Raw genomic sequence first — 17,133 nt, 5'->3', positions numbered from 1 at the left:
CCTGCATGTGGTCTCTGTCCTTTTTCAGCCCCAGATGATCCCTTGGTTTCCGGGTGGAGCTAAATTAGTCTTCCTTGTCATCCTTAGTAACTGACCCTAGGAATCCAGCCCTTTCTGTGTGTTGCCCCGAGAACTTCTCAACTCCCCTGGGTTCCCAAGTCCCTTTTTCCTCCTGGCTCCGTGTTGTTTGTCATGCACCAGAGCCCACCCACTTGGCCCCTTCCCTCCAGCCTCAGCTCATCACCCTGATAATAACTGCATTTAAAGATTCATTATTTACATTTGCATATGAAAGGTAATCCTTCTGGCCTGGGGCAATTTGTTTCCACTACTACACCCTTAAAAATATTTAAGACTTCTGTATTTACATCTTAACACAGACTCACCCGGTCCCATGTTTGGGGGAGGAGTTCCCCTCCCATCTCACTATCTGCGTTGGGGTAAAGAAACGCTGCCTAGGAGGTTTCCCCGGCCTACCTGTAGAACAACTCCAGATGCAAATCCCGGTTGCCTGGTAGTCGGGGGTGGAGAGGGGTTGTGCCCAGAGGCAGGCAGAACCCAGCCCGGGCCGGGAGCTCACGCGGACTGGCCCAGACCTAGCCACCAGCCCGGTGGAGAGGCTGCGGTGATAAGCAGGTACAGTCTGAACCCTCTTTGGGGTTGTTCTGAAGACAGATATGGCCCCTTCCCCCATCTCGACCGACCTCCACCACATGAACTGGTCTCTGGGGTGATTTAGCGTCAGTTTGGAGCTTCCTGGCGTATCTGCCCATAGATTGTCCTTCTGTGGAACTGAGTTTCTCCTTATAAAACAGAGCCGAAAGCACATTTTCCTCAGCTGTTGGAGTGGGGAGTAAGGAGAAGGTGGGGCCTCAGAGGAGAGATGCCCGCAGCACAGACAGACCTGGTTGCACGGGCTTAGCCCGTGCCTGCCCATGCCTCTTCGGGGAAGCTGTGTTCACTTTATCCTCTGGGAGCACTGGAGCCCAGCATGGTCTAAGCACAGTGCCAGGCAGGAAGCACAGTACAGATGCCCCGGGGCTGGGGGTGAGAGCAGAGGTTCTTGGAGCTAGGAGACAAAATCGGACTATAGTTGAGAATGATGCAGAGGGGGCCGAGAGGGTGCGCTTCCCTCCCATTGTCTCTCATTTCCAGTTCAACAGCCATCAGACTTGTCTTAAGTAGGCCTCCAAATAAACTTGTATCCTTGGAGCACTTCTCTGCATTCTTGCAGGCCTGCTGACCTCTGTCCCAGTAAACCACTACTGGGAGCAGAAGCGTCTGGAGGGGCCCAGGGTGGCAGGATGAGGAAAGCTCGCCTTCCTGTCCCTTCCCCCTCTGGGGTCTCCTTCCTCCTTCCTCTGGATGCTGCTCAGGGTCATGGCAAATCTCACCTCCTTTATATCACCAGCTCCCCTCTCTGACCCCCCAAGAATTGGGCACTTTTTATATGTGTAGATAATGCCATACATTGCTAGTTAATTTTTTTCACATGGACCAGTGGTTTTCAGTCCTGGCTGCACATTAAGAATCACTAGGGAAGCTTTTAAAAAATGCAGCACCCAAGTCCTGAGTCCAAGCACTATGATTTAATTGGTCTGGGCCAGGGCTTAGATGTGTGTGGCTTGTGAAAGTTTCCCAGGTGATTCTAGGTACCTCAAGGATGAGGACTTGAGAGAAGGGCCAGCACCCAGCGAGGTTTATTGTCCATATGGATGCAAAGGGCACCCAAGAGGGCAAGCAGGTGGGCTGGCAGGTGAGTGGCCAGGCTGATTCTGGCCTCTGGGCAATCACAGGGCAGGGCAAATAGAAGCTTTGGTAGAAAGGTGGTGAGGTCTTGTGTGGAGGGCACTGTCAGCTTGTGGGGTGCAGTCGCCAGACAGACGCCTGGAGTGGGTGTGCAAGGGCTGTGGCCTCAGGCTCCTCTCCGTGTTGGACACTGGGGTCCCATGTGCTTTCCTTACCCAGAACCCCACCTGCCCCAATCATCTGTGTGCTTTCTTTAGTTTTCACACACCAGTTTCTCTGCTCAGGAGGCTTTGAACAAAGGGCAGGCCCTGTTTCTGAGTCATCTCTCTCCCTGCCTGGCTCTGCCCCTGATCCCTGACCAGTCACAGACCGGGAGGCTCTGGGTGGAGCTTTTGGGATTAAAGAGGAGGCAGAGAGATGTAGAGCAAGGATAGGAAATGCATTTTGGGAAAAAAGACCTGCTGAAATCAGAGTAACAAAGACCACCCATGAGCAGTTCTGAGTCCCTCTCCGTGACAAGAACTGAAGCCTGTAAGGGGGAAGGGAAATGCTGTGACTTCTGGCATCCATTCATTCACTCCCTGAACAAATGCTGTGGAGGAGTTGCACTGTGCCAGCACAGTGCGTGGTTAGTGAGACAGTCTCTGCCTCAGAGGGGCTAGAGACATGTAGCCTGGGCACTTCCCTGTGTTATATTAGTGCTGAAATTAGGGACCTGTGCACTGTGGGGCGCCTGTCCCACCGCAGACCTGCTCTGTCTTTGTCCTGGGCGAGTGGGTCAGGACTTCTGAGAGTAAAAGAGGTGCAAGCTGAGATGGGAAAGCAGCAGCTGGCCAGGTGGAGGGGAAGGGAAACACTTCTAGGCTCAGCAAATGCAGGACGTGTGCCAAGGCCTGGGGGCCAACAGCAGCCCGGCTAGGTTGGGGAAGGGCAAAGGATTCAGTCTGATCACTGGAGGTTATTGCTGGGAGGAGCAATAAGGCTAGCGAGGTGCTGTGGGGGACAGGTAGAAGGTTTTTAGATGAAAAGTAACGCTGTCTGATTTGCTTTACTGAAGTCTCTCCTCCAGAGGGAGAAAATCTTGGAAAAGCTTGTGCTGTACAGGTGAGGAAACAAAGTGGGAGCCTTAGTGAGAACACTGTCAGGTGAACGCTTAGGTTTCAAAGGCAGCTGGCCCTTTGCCTCCCCTGCTCAAGAATTACACAGCAACCATCAGACCAGGAAGCGGGGGCAGTGATATTGCTGCCTGTCAACAGATGGTCCTAAAAAGCCTTCACCCTGGGTAGGCTGTGGTCCCAGGTCTGCAGGACAGAAAACGCTGGCCAGAATGTGCACACTCACATGAGAACCCATTTCTTGTCTTTGGACTCAGAACCCACTTTGAAGGTGGCAAGACGTGCATATCACATGACTGATATGACCCCTGAACTAGCCAGAGGAAGGAAGCAGAAGACAAGCTGGCAAGGGAGGGTAGATGTAATAGAGGAAAAGCCCCCCACCTCCCAGGAGGGAAAGTAAGAACGGAACAGAGAAGATGATGGAGACTGCACAGGTAAACACTGGCACTTGAAAGAGTGTCTGGAAAACTGGAAGCAAAATCATGGGAGGTGAGGTGGCTTAAGTTGAGGCTCCCTCCCTGAGGATGCTTCTGCATCTCACAGAAGACAACAAAACCAAAATACAAACAAGAAAACCAGCCCTCCTCATCCACATGCCATTGGCATGATCATTGCCTCCCAGGCTGCCATGTGTGACTGAGCAAGTTGTGCACTGCACAATTCCAGGGGGCACCATTTACATCACTGGCACAGACTCATCTACTTATTACCACAGTGTTTCGGCAGAGGGCAGACAAGGAGGCCATACAGATGAATGACTGTGCTGACTGGCCTCCCTTTGCAAGACACACTGGCATCATTTACCTCTTCCCACTACTCCATGTCCAGAAGACCCACGTGTGTAATACCTACAACAAACACCCACATTTTCTTTTCACTCACCCCCATGTGCACACCTGCCTCCCTGCAGCAGATGTCACTGGGTGTCTACTCTGAGCGAGGCACCATGCATGCCTGGACACAGTGGTTAACAACTTCCCAGAAAGTCCTCAAGCTGCTTTCAGTCTAAATGGAGACATGTATGAAACAAACCACCTTGGAAACAGTAAACACAGACTATAAATCATGGTACATGTGGTGAAAAAAAAAGGGATATTGTAAAGAGCATGGCATAGGACTAAGTTTAAATGGAAGGGTGTGGCAAGCTCCCTCGAGAAAGAAACATCTATGCTGGGGCCTGAAGGGTGAGTCAGAGTTGGCCTGGGGACTGAGGGGACAGCCCATTCTGGGTGGAGGGAATGACACTGAAAATGTAGTAGAGAAATGCTAACAGAAGGTTGCTCAGTGGGTAAAAGAGATCTGGTGGGGAGAGAGGGTGGAGAGAGTCCCAGGGCCAGATAAAGCATGGCCAAGTAGGCTGGGAAAGAGTTTGAATTTTACTTTCAGTGTGGGTAAACTCTGAAAGGTTTTCAGCAGGGACGGGCATGAGATATGCTGAGATTTGTGCCCCAAACTCTGGAAAATCATTGGAAAGGGGACAAAAGCGGGAGCTATTGCAGTAGAGCAGCTGGGTGAGGGGGCCTTGCATGTGGGCTTGGAGGGGACAGGGCAGCGTGGGTGGAGGGCCGGTATGGGAGACGTGGGCCACTTCAGCCACTGTCCCGCGCCTGTGGAGGGAATCAGGTTTGTGGCAGAAGCATTTGGGTAGGAGGTGCCACTTACTGAGAAGGGAAGAACTGGAAAACAATCAGCTGTTGTGGGAGGGAAGGTGGAAACATCCGTGTGCTGAGTAGAGGTTGAGATGTCAGGTTGCTCGGTTACTCTGTGACAATACTGAGAGATGTGCATTAAGGGCTTCTCATCCCCTCAAGGATTTGCATCCCAAAAAAGGAGAATAAAAACAAATATTTATTAAGCACCTCCTATGTGCCAGTTCTGGGAATTCAGCAGGAAGCAAGATGGCATGGGAGAAAGTGGTAAGTAAGGGCTGTAACCCTGGCATGCTGACTGTAGCTCACGAAACTGTGGTACAGAGCTGCCAAGAGAATGAATCTTGGGTCTTCTCACCACACACACACGCATACACACACACACACAATGGTACCCTATGTGAGGTGATGGATGTAGTAGCCAGCCTATGACAGTAATCGTTTTACAGTATATACATATATCAAATCATCACATTGTACACCTTAAACTTAGATGTTATTTGTCAATTATACCTCAATAAAGCTGGAGAAAGTAAGTAAATAAATAAAAAAGACAACATAGAAAGCAGTAGAACAGAATGGAGGGGAGCATGGCCTTTGGAGTCTACCTACCTGGCACGAAATATTTACAGTTATTTTACTGTGTTGTACTTCTGCATCTGTAATAACATGGGCAGATTAGCCCCCACCATGGTGACCTGGGGACCACGTGAGATGGGAATCACATGGAAAGCTCCCAGCAACATGTGAGCATAGTGTCTGGCACACAGGAAGTGCTGAATAAATATTAAGTTTTTGAACATTTAATGAATGTTGCATGCTAATGGAGAAGGTACACACTGAGCAAATAGATTCGAGAGCAATGAATTGCCATACAGCCCAGTCTTACTTTTCAGAGTTTGCCTACTGGAATCACAAAGCTATGGCTCTGCAGGAATCCCACTCTTGGGTAGGCTGTCTGTGGAGCTCTGAGGGGTGGGACCCCTGTGGTTTGTGTGGGACACCATTCATTTCTCCATTCTGCCACAGGGTCACTTCACTGCAGACTCAACAGCCTGGAAAACAGGCAGATGGCAGCAACAGGGCCACACGCTCACAGCCCTGGCCCCCCAAGGCTTGACCTGCACCTGCAGCAGTCATTCTGTGCTCTGCAGAGGAGTGTTTTTTGAGTCCTTAGCTGAATCGGTTAGCACCTCTTTCTCTATCCCCAGGAACTGTTCATACAGCTGCTCTTGCACTTTTCTGTTTTAGGCATTAGCACTGTCTTCCCACTAGAGAGGACTTAGCTCTTTCTCTGCTCTGCCCGTCTCCTAATGTCACATGCACATCTTTCTGCCCATCATCCCCATGTTGGGCATTACAATTTCATTAAGTCTACATTCAGGATGTATTAATAATCCTGTGTGGGTACTGCTGTGTAGTTTACTATGACAGCTTTTTCTTTTCAGAACAACAATGGACATTTCATGAATTCGTAATTGTCATATTTTTTCTTTCACTTAGTTTTCTGTCTTTTTCACTTAGTCATTCGCAAATTCTTCTCCATGAAACTTTTATTAATACAAACACATTAGGCATTCTACCAGTTTCATCTTGAAAAAATCCTTTCCCAGAGGCTCTTTACCCACACGAACTGGTCAAGGACCGGCAGCCTGAGGTGCACAGTAGGGCTCTGAGCACCTTCGTCACGAAGCTGGGAAGCTTCTCTGCCTCTTTCCTGTGTTGGATGCTGTTTCCTGGATCCCTGAATTCCTTTTTCCTGGTCTGCCCTCTTGTTTTGGATGATTTTACATGCTTTGCTTTGTCCCCAGCTTTCTGCAGTTTCACCAGGATATGTCTTGATAGGGTCCATTTTCATCCTTTTGCTGGGCTCCCCCAGGTTACCTTTCAATCTGGACTCTCAAGTCTTTTAGTTTTAAGATGTTTTCTTGAATTATTTCCTTGATTTTTCTCCACCTAGTTTTCTTTTTCTGGAACATGGAGTTTTTATATATTTGATTTATTCAACTACTAACCCTTTTTAAAAAAACCCTTCCTCTGCAATTTTTCTTTTTGTCTTTTGTCCTACCTTCTGGAAAGTACTGTTAACTTTAACACTCAAGATTCTGTAGTTTTTAAAAAATTTTTATTCTCTTATCATTGTTTCCAATATTTTTTTTTATTCTTTGACTATGTCTGTCTTATAGCATCCTGTTCTTGTTGCCTGAGTACAAGATCTTCTTTTACCTTTTTGAGGGTAATCATGTTAAATGAAGTTTTCTTTTCTCTCCTATTCTCTTTTTTCCACAATGCTCTGTCATAAAACATCACTCCTTAAATGTCATGACTCCAGGCTATCTGCTTATATGTAAGAATGGAGCACTGAAAGGATGCTATAAGCCCTGTGTGCCTGGGGAGGGTGGTTGTTTGCCACATTCTTTACTGCCTGGTGATCTGGAATCCCTGCCGGTTCCTTCAGGTTATTGCTCCAAGAAAGGCTTCCCCTTTTCTTGACTGTAGGTGTAAAGTTGTTGCTGATGTCTGGGAGATCAGTAAGAAAAAAGGCTTGGGGGACTTGGTTTAATTGCAAAATGTCAATAATATCTTAATTTTTCCTATAGCACCCTGCCCTTAATTAGGCCATAAACTGTTCTACTAATTCCTCAAAACAAATCTGTAGAGCTCTGCTAAAGAGAGAGGGGTAAGAATGTCTGCGGCTGGGTGTTTTGCTTTGTTTTTAAATGGTCTGGCTCACTTGGCTTTTTTCCTAAGTTTTTCTTTAAAAAAAAAATCATTCCTCATTCCTCCTGTTCTGGAAATAACTTCACCCCTATTTCAGAGGGATCCCAGGTTGTTTCTCAGCTTTCCTCATTGCTGGCTTAAGATTCAGCTTTTCTGGGGCTTCTAAATTATTAACACTTCTTAATACCTTCATCTTCCAAAAACATTTTGCCATTTTCTCCATTCCAGTTTTCTCCATCTTTATGGATATGTGCTTTAAAAAAGTCTCTTCACTGTCAGTTTAGAACCTACATTCCTTCCAAGTCTGGTCGTCTGGTTCCTTAGTCTAGGGACAAGAAGCAGCAGCACATTAGAGGAGAGAGCTGCTGCGGAATAGACCTGTGGGGAGCAGCACGTTAGCTGCATGGGAAGGGGCAGAGAAGCCATATGCACCAGAGCCACTTGGTCAGGGTCAGAAGATGCTGCCTGGCATCACTACATGTAGTGACAGTGTGGTAGCTATGCAAAGTGAGGTGACAGATGCCCACCATGATGATCCTGACTAAGCAAAACCACGGCAAGTGTGTTCAGCATGCTCTACAAAGCCAGAAAAAACATACTTTAGGAAGATCTGTATAAGGATTACTTACAATGTGTAGTGGTATAGTCACTTTACAGTATTTAAAAAATGTTTTCACATGTATTTTTCATACACATGCAAATGAACTTATTTGGTAAAAAACTTAAGTGTCTTGCTTGAGGGTTTCAGCCCTGGGCAAGCTCATTATAGATTCAGTGAGACTAGGCAATGAAAATAGAACATTCTTCTGGTGAAAAGGTTTATACCTGGCTTTATTCTCACAGTGATAGATCAAGCACTAGAATCACGTCTGCAGGCTCGTGACCCACCTGCCTCTGCCTCACCCGGAGCAGTGACTCAGTCAGTAACAGCTTATCGCCTCTGGGTGTGGAAGCAGTAGCCTAAGCAGGAGGCCAGTTACATCATCACGTAGTTTAGGGTCAAGTGAGGATCCTGGTTATAGGAATTTCCAGTTTCCCCACAAAGAGGTTCACATTATTTTCCCCTTACTGAAGATAAAGGTATTAAGACTCATGGATGTTAAGAAGTTTTTTCAAATTCACATAATGGTTTCCTGAAAGAGCTAACTTTTCTGTTCCCTAAAAATACTTTGGTTATCAAAAGCACAAGCTCCCAGTATCTGGAGAATTCATCTGATGCCTGCAAGCTTCTGTTCCTGTGCCTAACCTTTGGTAACTGGGCTCTCCTCCAGGATCGGCTCTCCTGTCCTGAGGGGGTCCTGTCCTGCTCCAGGCCAGGGGCTCCCAGCCACCTTGAGGACCTTCCATTTCCTTGCGACCAGAAAAGATAGTAGGTGGAAACTGGCCGGGGTGCAAGTCCACACTCTACTTGTTACCAGCTCGGTGACCCTTGGCACGTTACTGTAAGGTTGAAGGCACTGGGGGGAGGGGGGAGCACGTCAGACACTGATGACGTGCCAAAGTCCCCTGCTGCTGCCCCCTCCTAACCTGAAAAATGTGCCTTAAGCTAGCCAATCCTTGCACTGTTGTAAATCTAAACTCTGCCTCCCCCTACCTTCTTTAAAAACTTGCTGCCTGCCCTGCTGAGTGTGACTTCCCCAGCCCGTGATACCCAAACCACGGAACATCACCAGGGAATCTGCGTTCAAATAAACTACCTGGCCCTTTGTTGCCTCTCTTCACCTGCTTATTTCGGCTAGAATTTATCTTACATTTGGTGCTGAAACCCCGGAAGGAGCGTGAGCATGGGGCCCCGACCAGCCACCGGCAGCCCTGCCCCCTCATTCCAAGACCCAGGACCTCAGCCTGCTCTCCGCTGCGTGGACTATTTCCCAGTGAGTCCCTCAGTTTCCCCCAGTCTGTTTCCTTTCCTAACTCTGTTTCACCTGGTCCGTCCAAAATCTTATATACATCCAGGTTTGGGCATCCAGCCCATCCATTGTGGGTATCTGGGATACCCACCCCTGGCCCTGCTGTGGGAGAGACATCCCTCACCCAGGCTCCCAGGCCATCTCCCGTGAGTTGGCATGCTTGGGACTCTGGGCACGCCTCTCAGCAGGATTAGTTGGGGAGTGGCGCAGACATGGAGAACCAGCCCTCGAAAGCAGAGGCTCAGACCCCATTGTGGTGTCTCATTTCTAATTTGGCTGCTCTATATTTGCCCCAGGAAGTTTGCAAACGGAAGCTAGTCTTTCTTTGCTCTCAGGCCAGGCCTCAGTATCCCTTGAACAATCAATCTTGCTGGCTCCCTGAGGGAACTTTTGATTCTGGCCTCCTCACCAACTTGACTAATTATTGCCACTGGAGCGGACAGTAGAGTGAAATCCCACATATGCAGGCTTTTTGGACTTCGCACTCCCGCCCAGAACTTTATGTTGTGTTCAATGACTCAGGTTCTCCTGGCCCGATCTCCTGTTAAAGATTGTCAGCCACTTAGTCTGCCCAGTCCTTCTTCCTTTTCAGATCTGCCAGAAAACCTCAGTTACCCGCCTCCCTCAGCTCGCAGTCCCCTCCCCCTCTCCACCACCATCTTTAAGTCATTTGTCCTCCCCCGTGTTGCTGCCATCTTAAAGTCCTACATTCTCAACCATGCCGTTGTCCTGCTGTCCTCTTCTGGTAGCTGCACCACCCCCTCCACCTCTCCTTCCGCTTTCACCACCCTCTTCCCCCACTGGAACACGCTCCTCCCGCCCTCTGGTTCCAGAAGCCACGGACAGGAAGCTGAGGAGAGGGAAGGCAGTTGGATATCAGTGCCTCAAGTCTTTATATCGGTTTGTCTGTCTGTGTATATGTTTTTTGTGGGGGGTGTCACTGACTGTAGTCGTCATATCTCAGTTTGTATGTTTGTGTGTCTAGGTGTATGAATGAAAAATATTTTCCTACCTCTGGATAGTATTAATAAAAATTTATTTAATAAAAATTTATTTAAAAACAAGCACTTGTGAAAATTAGGCATTCTAAAACTTCCAGAAAATCTAATAAAAAATGTTAAGCATTAATACTAATTTGGGTTTGGCTGAGGCGAGTATGTCCTTGTAGTTATCAGCTGCCTACGTTTACCTAAGGTCATTTAAGTTGATGTTATCTGCTAAATCTTTTAAGAATAAAATGCTTAAAGGCTTGGCTTAGTCTAATATTCAGTAAAGGTCTTGTAAGTTAATCTAGCATAGTTGTTACAAATGAGTGAACTAAATAAGTGTGGTGAGTGAACACCTTTTTAATTGTGTGTTACAGTGTGTATAACTATCTACAGCCTAGAAATCTTTATAGTAACCTAAAACCTTAAAATTTTGCTCAGTTAAAAAGATATACTTCGTGCTTAGTGAGGGATTGTGTTGTAAAGCTCATAGTTAACAGAAATTATAAAATGTTCATAAATTTGTCAATCCAAAGAATGCTAGTGTAACAGTTTATAATAGCCTACTTCTCAGTATTCACTAAAAATTAAGGTACCTAATAGTTTTAAGTTCTAATTAAAACTACTTAAAATAATAAGGAAAATATTTCTGCATGCTAAAGAATGTCTTTTGATAAAAGAAAGTAACTTTTTTCTAAAGCACAGCTGTTTATTTATAGGGAGAAATCTAAATGAGAAAAGGTTGTAGAAAGTTTGTAGAAGAATTTAACATGCTATATAAAATTAAAGCAAATGAGTCTCGGTATAAAGTACACAGCAAAATTAGAATTTCGTTTTCAGTTAAAAAGACAAAGTTTTCTTAACTGTTAGTCTGCTCTTAATATTGAAAAATTGCAAAAAGTTCTCTAATTGTTTTATCAAAGCAGTTTCTCATGCTTAAACTCTCAATGAGTTGTTGGAGTATTTAAGAAAATGAGATCTTAATATTAAAAGGACTAAAAGCTAAAGTTTGCTAACAACTGTATAACCTTTATTTGCCTTTGAGGTATTTTGTTGTCATTCTGGTTAAATAGATAAGTATTGCTTCATAGCAACCTATAATCCTATTTAAGCAAGTGCCTTAAAACTTTTAACTGCTTCCCAAAATCAAATTCAAAAAGGTACTTTTACCTCTAGTTAACTCTGATATTTTTCCATGTCAGAGGGCCCCTGGAACATGTCAGAGGAACTTTTTCTCATTGGAGAAAGTATTTGGCTAATTTAGCTTATTTATGTAATATATAATTACTTGCTTAATTACCTAGAAAGCACTGTCAAAAAGAATAATGCTAAACTTTGTTACTGAATGTTTTGTGTTACAGAAATATCAGAATTTCCTTATGTCAACTGTTTTACAGTAAGCTCTCATCAGATCTTTAACCATTGTCATTTGTAAGTCTTTTATTATTTATAGTCACTGTTTTATTACTCTTAAGCTAGTAAAGAACTAGATTTCAGTAGAACAAGTATTAGTTACATAAGATTAAGTAAACTAAGGAAGATGATTTTGTGGCTTTTTGTTTCAAACGTGCTGATAAAGTGTTTTAAGCTTTTTCTCTTAAGCTGACAACAGTTTAGCAAATGACTGCCTTTATAAGCAGAATTGAAACTTTATCTTTCTCTCTACCTGATCCCTCCAGAATTTAAAAAACTATCAGTGACTATTTTTATATTTCATGGCAGTATGTTTATTTGCACAAGTTCAATAAGAATCTGCTTTCCTTGTAAGAAGACCAATTAGAAACACTAGTTATATTACCAAAGCTTTAACTGGAACGTCATACCTGAGAGACATGTGCATAAACTCAGATATGAACAGCTTTAAGGAACTAAGGTTGACTTTATAAAGCCAACAAAGCCCCTTGGAAGAACTGGCCTGGTACCTTGCTTACAAGGTTCACAGCAGCCTTACCAGGTGAGTAAGGAAGGTCACTTCCTGGCAAGAGCAGGAACCTCAGGATGTCTTGGAGAACTCAAGAAGAGAGGAATTCACCCAGATCTATAGGTACTGCAGGCAAAACCTGATAGCAAGTCTGGCTTGGCTGTCTGGCCTCAAGAGGCCTTTAAAAGTTCAATCTGAAATTCCTTACAAAAAGTTCCAGCAAAGCACATTTAAAAGAGCCTATGTAATCAATTGCTCTTCTTGCTGCACTTATGCAAATAATCAAGCCAACTGTTAATTATTTTCTTAATCTGGCTACTTCTAATAAAAATAAGGGTGATTTTAGAGAAAAGTAATGTTTCAATAATGCAATCTTATCTATACTAAATCCTAATACTAGTCATTGAGATGTAAACTCGATCCAGAATTTTAGTTTCCCCATTATACCTGGCTATGATTCTCAATTAGACTCTTCATATTTCTAGTTCTCATATTCAGCCATGCATTCTTAACCTCATCAAGTTTGTCCTTCCAGAATAGAAGCGCCAACCTTCCAAGGCCCTCTCAACTGACCAGTGATAAAAATTTAGCTGCACACTTTACTGTGCCCCTTCTCAGCATGAAGCAGCCAGAGCAGTCATCGCCCCTTTTCCCTGGCAGCAGCTAGAGTCTCTATCTGTAGAAGAGAAAATGAGACAGAGACCATAAGCTTAGACAGAATAAAGTGAGAGCCTCTGGAAAAAGCAAAGCAAGATATTTGCAGTCAGAGCAATATAACTACATGCTACGAACCCCCCCCCCCACCGCCCACAATGCCCCTTGTCAGCCAAAAGTAGCCAGATCAAGTCATCGCCCATTATGACCAAAAGGCTGGAATGTAAGGTTGAAGGCACTGGGGAGAGGAGTAAAAACATCAGACACTGATGAAGTGCCAAAGTCCCAGGCTGCTGCCCCCTCCCAACCTGAAAAATGTGCCTTAAGCTAGCCAATCCTCACACCGCTGTAAATCTAAGCTCTGCCTCCCCCTACCTTCTTTAAAAACTCGCTGCCTGCACTGCTGAGTGTGACTTCCCTGGCCTGTGATAGCCAGACCGTGGAACATCACCGGGGAATTTGCATTCAAATAAACTACCTGGCCCTTTGTTGCCTCTCTTTGCCTGCTTATTTTGGCTAGAATTTATCTTACAGTTACCTCACCTGCTACCGCTTCTGTATACTCATTTGTCAGTAGAGGCTAGCCCTACTTTACAGGATCACTGCAAGGATTAAATGAGTAAATATATAGAGATCTCAGTTTCTGCTATTATCATTTCTATTGTCTTAACTTTGGGAGTCAGAGAATGTTATTTACTGTCTATAAAAGTAGTATATTCAGCACTAAACCTTCAACCTTAGGTAACTTACTTAAACTCTGCCGTAGGTCATATTTAGCAACAGCAAATAATTCATGGTATTGGTGGGAAACAGATGTTTCAATGAAAATACTTATCAAATATTTGTGTAGCCACAGACCACCATTAATCATGAAAACCTCTCCTGTGTCCAGTTTTGGGGTTATAACACACCTGTTGTTTCAGGCTTCACTCTTTAGGGTAACACTTACAGTCATTGTTCTTTGGTTCCCATTCTCTGCCCTGTAGATGTTCAGATTTTTTACCACAGTGCAGTTCTGCTGGTGGTCTTCCTCAATAAAACATAAAAAATAGGACCTTGTCCTGCCTGTTATGGTCTGTGCCCTCGGCAGAGTGTTCTTCCACACAACCTCACCATTTCACACTGTTGCTTGCTGTCATCGGATGCCACACCTTTTCTGCTAGACACTACTCAGAACCACACCTCAAAGGAGGCTGCTGGCCCCAGAAGGCCAGGCATGTGGCTCTGGATGCAGTGCACTGCCCTGGGAGCCTTGCAGAGCGTGGTGCTCATCCTCCTGGCTCCTCCTGCTCAGGATCCCTGTTTCTGTCCTGGGTCCAAAGGGGCTCCCAGCCACTCCCCTCTCCATGCCCACTTCAGGATCTGGGTCCTCCTCCCCGCTGGCCCGAGGAGATGCTGCCCAGTGTGGTGACTGCAGCTTCGAGCCCCACCCCACCCCCACTCCCAGTGGCTTGCCGTCTCCCTCGGGCCCAGACACGAGCTGGTCCCCAGAGCCATGCACTTTGAGATGTGAAAATCAGCTCCTATTTTTAAACAAAACTTTTAGAAAGAAAAGCTTTATCTTTAGCTCTGATCTGGTATTTTAAAAAAATATTTAAATGATTCATGTTCAGAATCAGCGATTTGGGCTTTTCCTTCTGCCTTGATCCGCTTTGTTTTTCTGGAATACCTGCTTGCTCCTTCTCAATCCTCTGACTCCTAAAAAAATTAATCCTGCATGCCTGATGAGGGAACTCCTAATTCCTCTTTATTTTTGCTTTTGGATTTCTTCTTGTTTATGAAACGGGTGACTCTTTTACTTTCAGAGAAGACAATGACTCGGGACCCAGAGACCCCAGATGTTGAGGAGCCGAGGAAGCGGAAGTGACTCTTAGGGGACAGAGGGCCTTGAGTAGGGGGCAGGGAAGAGGAGAGGCACGTGACATGCATGGAGACCACACATGCACCACGGCAGTCACTGACAGGTTCCCCTGTCTTGCTCGTGAACTTGGCCTGGATGATGTATCCCAAGTTATTTCCAATAATAGTAGTGGCTAATGCTTACTAGAACTTACTATGCACCAGGCCCTTTGCATACATTATTCATTTAATTCTCACAATGTACACTATGTAGTACTTGTTTTTATTATCTCCAAGTTCAGAGCAGAAAAATGAAAAATAGGCTATTTGAATAACATGGCCAAGGCCACACAGTTGTGGGGGCTCCAGCATCTGGCCCATGCTGGGTCCAGTCCCCTCGTGCACCCAGAGCTGGCATCCCTCTGATGTTCCTGCCCACCCTCCCCCTCCCAGCTGCCGCCTCACACCCCAACCCCTCCATCTGACCTGTGGGCTGCTCCACAATTCACTATCTCATTTCCAGGAAGGGAGTGCTTCTCACAGTTCATGAGCAGATTTTGGAGTGCCTCCTTGTGGAGTTTGTTGTCCAAAGCTACCTGCTGGACCCCACAGTCAGCGCATACCAACACACACAGCCTGTCCCCAAACACACACTAACCCACATGCACACAGAAGCTCACACACACACATGAACATAAAAAAAAACCAAGCACCGCACAAGCACACACGTAAACCCACATCCACACACATGAACAATGAACACAGACATAACCCCCCCCACACACACAGACACATAACCACACAGATAAACCCACGCACCCAAGCCTGCTGGGGCCTCACCCTGGCAGGCCCTGTCTTCTCCATCTTCTGGAGGCCTGAGCACCACGAGGCCAGGGAAAGTGAAAACTGTCCTGGCAGGAAGTGAAACAGAATGTGAGCTTTTCTGGTGCTTCTGACACAGCTGTTGGGGGTGAAGCAAACAGGTTACCGTTTCTGGAGCTGCTCTGAGGTACTGGATCCCCTGGGGTGGCCGTCTGGGTGGTGCCCGGGCTGCGAGGTACAGTCGGGGGAAGCTGGGCACCAGGGCTCGCTTCCCTGGCCGCAAGCCTCCCTGTGCCCACCCTGAGTGGGCCTGCCACTTTCTGTGGGGAGGGAGAACTGGGCTTTCTCCACAACAGGCTCTTGAAAATGGTGGTGGGGACAAGGGCATCTACTCAGAACTACAGATGCACACGGTCCATCCATTTGTTCTTGGTCTAGAAACACTCTGTTCATAGAGCTTTCCTGCTCCCTCTTTTAACAAGTGAAAGGGACACGTCCTGTGGAGGGAGAAAGTGAAGCCAGTAAAGCACCGACAGGGCTTGTGTTCCTTATGCTTGACCAGGTGGGGCCTGGCCAGTGCCACATAGACTTCTGTCTGGTGGGAAAATGTCCCCAGATGCTTGGCCACACACAGACCTTTGGGGTTCCTGGGGAGGGCGGAGTTGGAGATTTTGGAACTTGGTGGCCTGTTGTGAGTCACCAGGGAGAGAGGGACAAGGGGCTGGGGCCGTGGAGGGTTCAGTGGGGCTGGTGGGGGTGTTGGTGGTGACATGGACATCACTGTCCTCTGGCCCTAGAGAGTTCAGTTGCTGGAAGCCTGAGAAGAGAGTTGAGGGTTCTTCAAAAGTCTAACTCTGATTCAGGGGGGTACCCCACCGTCATTGTGATATCAGAGTAAGGAGTATCTAGTTCCTTCTTAAAAATTCCCTCCTGGTGTCTGATAGATCATAGGATCATCAAATGCCAGGCCTAGGAAGAATCCTGGCTGTAATACATTTCAATATTACCAAACTTTCCATTTTTGTTGTAAACCTACATCTCCATTTACTTAGTATTTTTCTTTAGATTAACTTGCTTTAAAACTTTTCAGTTTAACCTAAACAGTGGCATTTTAGATCACTGAGGATACATGTATACCCTTTGAGAACCACTGATGCAGTCCAGCCCATCCTCACTGCAGGCGAGGAAACTGAGATCCAGAGACAAAAAGTGCACGGCCCCACATCTCACAGGTAAAAGACAAGCGAAACTGGGATGGTTTCTGAGGTCTCCGAATTACAGTCTTGATTCTTTCCAGGATACTGCATCATATTTCTCAGTTCTTAAAGGTAATTCAAATCAATACCTTAGGTAAAGTGTGAAACATGGTGCCTGGCCCGAGGAGGCTCTTCATGAACGCATGTTTCTTTCCTTCCTCTCTTAAATCCCTGCTCACTGCGAACCTGGACTAGAGGCTCTCTGGAAGCTTTTAGAATTTTTTCATGCTCATGTTCTGGAAAATCAAGATGCTGTTGCTCAGTGCGGCTGTTGAGGGAGTGGGCTGTGCCAGGTACACAACAGGTCTTATCAATCTCCACACTCAGGTCTTCAGAATTGGGCCAATTTCTTGTATTACTTATTTCCTTTTTTCTCCCATCTATTTTTTTCATTTTCCTTCTGATATGTCTGTTATTTGGGTGTTGGATTTCCTGCACCAATTACCATCTAATTTGCTTCTCTCCTATTTTGTCCTACTTTCTAAAAGATTTGATTCAATTCCATCTT

The 17,133-nt window shown here is 45.9% G+C and overlaps 1 protein-coding gene across 8 annotated transcripts in view; it reads left to right on the top strand.

Moving 5' to 3' along the window:
• Positions 1–17,133, top strand: part of ADA2 (adenosine deaminase 2) — a 55,761-nt gene that overhangs the window by 18,837 nt on the left and 19,791 nt on the right. Inside the window, exons 1-2 of one of the 8 annotated variants that reach the window (XM_073222774.1) lie at positions 6,727–15,556; positions 16,485–16,697. The exons of 1 other annotated variant lie outside the window; for it this stretch is intronic. In XM_073222774.1, coding sequence (XP_073078875.1) covers positions 16,523–16,697 — 175 coding nt within the window. In that variant the 5' untranslated portion in view covers positions 6,727–15,556; positions 16,485–16,522. Of the gene's footprint in view, positions 1–3,121; positions 16,919–17,133 lie in introns of those variants that run through there. 6 more of the 8 variants (XM_073222773.1, XM_073222777.1, XM_073222781.1 and 3 more) reach the window with 6 other exon arrangements.

Source organism: Manis javanica, chromosome 15 (assembly GCF_040802235.1).
Source record: "Manis javanica isolate MJ-LG chromosome 15, MJ_LKY, whole genome shotgun sequence".
Taxonomy (NCBI): domain Eukaryota; kingdom Metazoa; phylum Chordata; class Mammalia; order Pholidota; family Manidae; genus Manis; species Manis javanica.
The sequence above is the reverse complement of the archived record's forward strand: the minus strand, read 5'-3'. Positions and strand labels throughout refer to the sequence as shown.